At 36.2% G+C, this 8,004-nt stretch overlaps 1 protein-coding gene across 1 annotated transcript in view; it reads right to left on the reverse strand.

The window, feature by feature from the left end:
• ASUN (asunder spermatogenesis regulator) overlaps positions 1 to 8,004 on the reverse strand; it is a 51,982-nt gene that overhangs the window by 21,437 nt on the left and 22,541 nt on the right. The window contains exons 3-5 of the mRNA XM_006895087.1: positions 7,589 to 7,669; positions 6,210 to 6,300; positions 503 to 631 (exon numbers count right to left, since the gene is read on the reverse strand). Coding sequence (XP_006895149.1) covers positions 503 to 631; positions 6,210 to 6,300; positions 7,589 to 7,669 — 301 coding nt within the window. The remainder of the gene's footprint in view (positions 1 to 502; positions 632 to 6,209; positions 6,301 to 7,588; positions 7,670 to 8,004) is intronic.

Consider the following 8,004-nt stretch of genomic DNA (forward strand, 5'->3'; position numbering starts at 1 on the left):
CCTACAATTAAGAAAATCCTAAAACTCATATTTACATCATTCAGTTACAGAGTTGTAAACAATGATAAAACTGAGGATCTTTTCTCTAGTGAGAATCTATTAGTTTCAAACACCTTTATATCAAGTAGGCAAAACCAAAACTATAGGAAATAAAAGACCCGTTAGATCACAAAGCAAGTAAAATCTAATGACACAACTGACAGAAAAAGAATCACAGAAAAAAAAATTGAGGCCAGATTATATTTTAATGAGAATTTTTTAAAAGGTCATATTCTAATTACATAAAGAAAAATACGGTGTTTTGTTCTGTGATCCTTCTTTAGTGTTTTTCAATATTTACTGACCTGGTCAAAGACACTGAATGTGGGCTAGTAAAACAAAACAAAAAAATACAATGTGGAGGGGGAAAAAATGTAAAGTTTAAATTAAAATAAATAATACATGTTAAACAAACACTTAAAAGTAGAAAGCCTTCAAGATAGCAGGGAAAAGAATCACTTACCTTCATAGGAATATTTGTAATAGTAGTTGAAGCCAAGTCAAAATGTTGTTGCACTAAAATATTCAATTTGGTAGCAAGATGCCGTCCTGCACGCACACTGTGGACTTCACTGCTTAAGACCGGGGACAACTACAGGAGATTAAAAGACAGGTCATCTCAAAAAAAAAGGTCAAAACAAACTGTGGCTGACTCTGAGAAGATTGGAAATCCCAGAACACTTGATCGTGCTAATGCAAAACCTATATACTTGGACCAAGAGGCAGTTGTCCGAACAGAGCAAGAAAACACTGCATGGTTCAAAATTGGAAAAGGTATACGCCAGTGATGTGTCCTATCTCCATACCTTCTCAACCTGTATGCAGAACAGATTATCCGAGAGGCTGGGCTCTATGAGGAGAAGTGTGACGTCAGGATTGGTGGAAGATCTATTAACAATTTACGTTACAGGGATGACACCACCCTGCTTGCTGAAACTGAGGAGGACCTGAAACGCTTGCTGCAGAGGATGAAGGACTGCAGCCTTCAGTATGGATTGAGGCTCAATGTCAAGAAAACAAAGATTCTCACCACTGGACCAATTGGCAGCATCAGGATGGATGGTGAAGAGTGAGATTATTCACAGCTTTAGTCTGCTTGGCTCCACGGTCAACACTCTTGGCACCAGCAGCAAGGAAATCAAAAAACATATTGCGATGGGAAAGTCTGCTGTTAGGGACCTCTCCAGGGTATTGAAGAGCAATGGTGTCACTCTGGAGACTAAGGTGTGTCTAATACAGGCCATAGTCTTTGCAATCACTTGTTATGCATCAGAGAGTCGGACAATGAATACGAAGGATAGAAGGAGAATTTATGCCTTTGAACTGTGGTGCTGGAGGTGAGTATTGAATGTACCACGAACTTGCAAGAAAACAGATTCACCCCGGAGAGGGTTAAACCAGGCTGCTCCTTGGAGGCAAGGATTCTGGGGCTTCGTCTGACATACTTTGGACATGTTGCAAGGAGGGACAGGTCCTTGGAGAGGGACAGCATAAGGGGGGAAGACCCTCTATGAGGTGGATTGATTCAGTGACTGGGGTAATAGAAATGGGTGTGTCAGAGGCAGTGCGATTGGCACAGGATAGAGCAGGGTTTAGGGCTGTTGTACATAGGGTCGTTATGAGTCACCAGTGACTCGACGGCACATAACAACCAATCATCTCAAAATATTAATATATCATAATCAATCACTACTTATTATAACTAATAAAACAATTTTTACTTTTTTGAATCTGTTAAAAAAAAAAAAAGTCCAGAAATTAGGATAATTCTTTTAGGGATAAATTTTCATTCATTTACCAATTCAATATATACGTGTGTGTATGTGTGTGTGTGTAACAACATACTATACTGGTTGTTTTTACTTAAGCCTTTTGTTTAGAGACAAGAAGATCTCGGGGAGGGCCTTCGAATTGAAAGGTTGGCTGTTATTATTTTGGAGGACCATTCTTCTAAGGGGTACAGCACTCTTCTGTCAGTATGCTGTATTGAGGTAACCCAGGTTTGCTGTGATGCCAAACCATGTGCTACTGGGTTGTCAAATGCCATTATGGTTACCCATGGAGGGCAGTGTTTGGTGGAGCTCCAAGTTAAAGACAGGTTTGAAAGGAGTGGCATCTAGTTCTAAACAACATGCCTCTGGAAACTCGATGAACTTGCAGAAATCACAACAGTTATAGAAAAGACATCAGGCCTTTTGTTCATAGGGTCACTATGAGTCATGCTCAACTTGATGGCAATCGACAACAACAACAATCAGGTTTATACCAAACAGTTCCTTGGATATTAATCTTAGAGGGGTCTTTTTAAAAAAATTATAATTTTATGAACGTTTACACAGTATATTTTGTGGGGTTTTTTATTGTCAATCATCCACATTTTGTTATTAATAAAAATACAGTATCTGATCATATATTTGTTCTAGAATGTTCTCCCCCTGATCCATTCCAATAGTGTTCATTGTCTATTACTTTTCTGCTTTTCACCCCTCTGGTAACCTATTTGACTTTCTCCGTACGTAAACTTTTCTCTAGTTTTATTATCAGTGGTCTTGTACAGTATTTGTCCCTTTTGATTATTTCACTCAGCATAACTCATCTATGTGGTGTAGTGTTTCATATGCGTTCCTCAGTATTTTTCAGTGCTGCACAGAACCCCATTGTGCAAATGTACCATAATTTTTTAAATCATTCATTTATTTATTAATGAGCAATTGGGTTGTTTCCATTTTTTTGCTATTATGAACAACGCTGCAATTAACATGAGTGTACATAAATCTGTTTGTGTCGCAGCTCTTTCTTTGGGATCCATTCCTAGGAGTGGAATAACTGGGAAAAAAATACTATTTTCAACAGTTTAAGGACACTGCCAAACTGCCTTCCATTATGGTTGCATTATTTTACATTCCTAGCAACAATGTATCAGAGCACTAATCCCTCTGCACTCTCCCCAGCATTTGTTGTTTACTGCACTTCTGAACTTTACTATTACAAAGGGAGTTACCTCATTGTTTTGATTCTGAATTGTATCTCTCTAAAAAGCTAGTGATGATGAGCATTTCTTGATGTGTTTGTTGACCATCTTAGTATCTCCTTTGGTGAAGAATCTTTTCATATTCTCTTCCCATCTTCTAGATGGGTGTTTGATCATGTTCTTGTTGAGGTGCTAGAGGTTTCTATATATTTCAGGTATGAGCCCTTATCAGGTATGTCACTGTCAAATAATTCTTCCCAGTCTGTTAGGCTTTCTTTTTACCCTTTTGGAGAAATTTTTATTTTATGTATACAGAGATTTCATTTTTAGAAGGTCCCATTTATCCTCTCCTAGTTGTGATTTTCTTGCTGTTTACTAGCCTATTTAGGGCATAGGTTAGGGCTCCTAAATTTGTTCCTGTTTTTTTTCTGATGATCTTTGAAATTTTTGGTTTTACCCCTAGATCTTTGATCCACTTTGAATTTCTGTACAAGGTATGAGGAATGGAACTTGTTTCAGTTTTCTGCAGATACCCTATTTGCATGTACCATTTGTTACAGAGGTTATCATTTCTCCATTTAATGGGTTTTGACTCCTTGCTAAAAAATGAACTGCCACAATTCAATACATTGATTTCTGGGTTCTCAACTGTACAGATTAGTCTATGTGCCTGTCATTGTACCAGTACTATGCTGTTTTAATTACTATAGCTGTATAGTAGATTGTGAAATCAGGAAGTGTAAGGCCGTCAACTGTCTTCTTCAGTAGAATTTTGTTCATGAGGAATCTTGTTCTTTTCTATACATAGTTGGTAACTGCTTTTCCATCTCTTTGAAGAATGGTGCAGAGATTGGAACTGGGATTGTATTAAATCCATAAATTTTTTTAGCAGTAATGGCATTTTCACAATATTAAGTCTTCCCACCCATGAGCATAATATAGTCTCCCACTTACCTAGCTCTCTTTAGTTTCTTGTAGCATGTTTTGTGATTTTCCTTATATAGATCTTTTGTATCTTGTTATATTTATTCCTAAGTCCATCTTCTTCCACGGAGCAGGCTTGGGGATTTGAAGCATGTGTCTTCAGGTTGGCAGCTGAGCTCCTTACCACTAGGCCATCAGAGTTCCTTACTATTTCATCTAGTGGGTAACTATTGTAATGAGTATTGTTTTCCTAATTTCATTTTTAGTTTTCAGAGGCTATAAAGTGCACAGAAGGAGACTATCTTTTTTTTAAATTTAATGAAAGTTTATGGAGACTTAGGTCTTCCGGTCATTCACCATTGCACTCAGACTGTCCATCGTTTTTACAAATCAGGAAATGTGAGGCTTCAACTTTGTCTTTCTTCTTAGTAATATTTTATCTGGGATTGAACTACAACTACCTGCCTTTGGGTAGTGAGCCAACTCAAGTATGACACAGAGCCAAAGGGCTCTGTGAAAGGACACATAGTGGGTGACAAAATTAGAAGTGGTCATGGTCTAAAGGTTGGTCTTTAGAGCTATGCCAGTCAATGTTCACTTGGAGTTCTGAACCACTGTGCCTATGTAGGCACTACCAGCACCCGAAGCTGACAAGAGGTAATGGGAAATCCTAGCCATACAGATGAAAGATCACTTTACTGATCTAGCTGGTGAATAGAGAGGAAAGGAAATGTAAGCCAGACTAAATAAACTGCTGCTGCAACTCTGGGTCTCTGCAGGGTTCACTGGAGCCTCCCAGAGAAGAGCTCAAATTGGAGGTATACCACTGGGTTCCTTCATGTTTATTACGTCATTTGTCTCTGCAATCAGTGCTCTCCCATAGCCTCCTACCTCTGGTGTTACTGATTTTTCCCTCAGTCATTTCCTCCACATTTCAGGATGCCAGATGATCATCTATAGCTTCTTTTCTTTGGTTTTGGATGTTCTTGTTAGAAAAATACTGGTTTCCAGTTCTATTAAGTCAGCCATCATACCAGAAGTCAACAAATATGTATTAAGCAAAACTTATCAAATGCTAAAAATGTGTGAACTATTTGACAATTCAGCAGTAAACAAATAGATTCAGGCCTGTCCTTGTAAAACTCAAAATCAGATATTCTTTTATTTGAAATTTTTACCTTATCTGTAAGCAGAATGGATTTAAAGTGGCTCACAGGTATTCATAGGGGAAAAAAACCCCTACATCTTGAGAACAAACCCTAAAGAAAAACTGCTTTTGAGAAAGACTGTGGAAATCACAAGCATCTCATTTCATCATCAATAAAATGACAGCCAAAAGTCAGTCATATCAAGATAATACAAACATTTATTTACTCATTTCAGGAGTAAAAACTATTGTAAATAAATGTTTCATCATACGGTCAAGGCAACATATAGTTACATTATCAAGAGGAAGATAAATTTAAAAATAAGGAGCTAAAGACTGGAGATCACCTACAAATATAGTACAGAGATAAATGCATTTTAAAAAAACTCCACTTAACTACAAAAATACGTAAGTCAAGGCAATGTTTGCATGAAACAGTTGTAAATAAAAAAAACAGACCATAACAAAATGCACATTAAATACAAATATGTAAAGGTATACAGCAACCTTATTTAATGTGCATTATTGATTGAAAGGTAGCTCTGGTGGCCGAGTGGCAAGGTGTTGCACTAGCAATCCAAAAGTACATGGTTCAAATCCACCAGCTGCTCCATGGGTCAGCTATGGGTTACTTCCAATTAGATGGTACACAACAACTTTGACAATTTTATGAGACAGGAACCCATATAATCATCACCTGATTCATGTTTTCCTTTAAAACTGACCAAATCAATGTGAAGAGTAGAACCAAAGTTGAATATTAACATTTTCCCTACTTCCTCTGGATAAGTAAAATAAATGTATTTTTATTAACAGATACTTCTTTTCTAATGAGGCAAGAAAAGATTTTTATTACAGAAAAGTAGGTATAAAGGAATTGAATTAACTACTGAAGTAGCTGAAATACAAACTGTGTATAGTCACACTGAATCTTCAATTAAAAGCAAAATGTTAACAAATGGGCTAAAGAAAAAAATTCCATAAAAGTTATAACAAAGAATTAACTCAGGTACTTTACTATCAGACTTTTTAAAAAAATTCTGAGTATTTTCTTGGTAGAATATGTTGGCAATGCAACCATTTTAATGTAAAGCCTCTCAATGATCTTTTCATTACATCTGTATTTACCTCTTTTTTAGGTCGATCAGACACAAGGCTGTCTTCACCAACAGGGTAGGTATGGATCAGTACCAACTCACACCTCTGAACCTGCATAAGACTTAAAGAAAAATTTCACTTAGAATACGGCAATATATTCTATGTAAAACATTTGGGCAACAAAAAAAAGACTAAAAGCTTAATAAAGCACAACAGTGTATTTCTACAATCTGTTAAGACTGTGAAGACACAGGCTTAGCAGTTTATGTTGTTGTTTGCTGTCAAGTTGGAACCGACTCACTGGTGACCCTCCAGCAGGTTTCAGAGGCAGTAAATCTCATGGCAGGAGACTGCCCAGTCCTCTCCGGTTAGGTAGCTCATAGAATCAAACCGTATACATTTAAGACTGCAGTGCAGGTTCCTTACAAGGCCACCAGAGCTTCGTAAGTACTTTATGGGGTGTATAACTGTTGCATCTATATATAAATACTTACTGAACAATTTCTATTAAAAATGTTATTCTTTTATGTGCTTACAGGATTAAAGAAAGGGAAAATTCCAATTAACATTGGCGAATTTCAATAGAAACTGCCACAGAGAAATGAATATATTGTGTATCAAATAATTTCCCTTTTACTACCATTTTTTAAGAACAAAATCAGGCAAGGCCTAACATTACCTTTCACTGGTTATTTTTCAAGTATTACTAATTCTGACCAGTTTCCTCAACTTTTATTTTGAATGTTCTAAACTTAAGAGATGTTGAAAAAAAAGTACTATTCAGTGAATACCTATATCCTTCCCTTCAAATCACCATTAATCACATTTGTTTATTCTATGTATACATAAATAGATACACATTCCTTTTTTTTAAAAAAAAACACTATTTGAGAGTAAGTTGAAGACATGATATTCTATACTGAAATACTTCAATATCTTTCATCAAGTGAAATAAATCTTCTCTATAATCATAAAAGCATTATCCCATTTAAGAAAACTAATAGTTTAATCCAATACAGAATGCACAGTATAAAATCATCAAATATGTCTTTTAAGGTTTTTTTCAAAAATTAAAAATTCATACAATTGGTTTTTATGGTTTGATTTAGAACATGCTGAATAATTTCACCAATAATTTACTAATATGACAATTACTCTGAGTAAAAAAGGCATTAAAACATTATAAATTTGTATCTCAATTTATCCTTCTAATGATATTTTGTGGACAAAATAGCAAAATTGTAAAATAATAGGGGAACAGAAAAATGAGTTTGTGATCCCTTATTTTTTTACTAGTTTATTAGACAGCACACAATTAAAGAGACTCTTAGCAATCAATATAATTTATAATTATTAGAAAGAAAAGGCAAGTATAGAATTTAAAATTTACTCTGATGGATCATACTCACTGATCTGAATTTGCAGCAAGCTTGTTATGCTCATGTATTGTTTCCTGCACACAGTCCTCTAGCATTCGCACATGGCTATCACTATGGCATAAGAAAACATAGAAAACCAGGGAATAAAAATTAAACTATGGAATTAAAAAGAGGAACAAAACAACTATTGGGGGAGAAAAACCCTAAAAACACCGCTTGGCTTAACCACTTAACTCTTATTATTGTTGTTGTTATGTGCCGTCATAGTGACCCTATGTACAACAGCCCTAAACTCTGCTGTCTTGTGCCAATCACACTGTCTCTGACACACCCATCCCGATTACCTCAGTCACTGAATCAATCTACCTCATAGAGGGCCTTCCCCTCCTGTGCTGTCCCTCCACCCTCCCAAGCATGATGTCCTTCTCCAAGGACCGGTCTCTCCT

This window comes from Elephantulus edwardii, unplaced genomic scaffold (genome assembly GCF_000299155.1).
Source record: "Elephantulus edwardii isolate Elephantulus edwardi_28Jun2011 unplaced genomic scaffold, EleEdw1.0 scaffold00157, whole genome shotgun sequence".
NCBI classification, from domain to species: domain Eukaryota; kingdom Metazoa; phylum Chordata; class Mammalia; order Macroscelidea; family Macroscelididae; genus Elephantulus; species Elephantulus edwardii.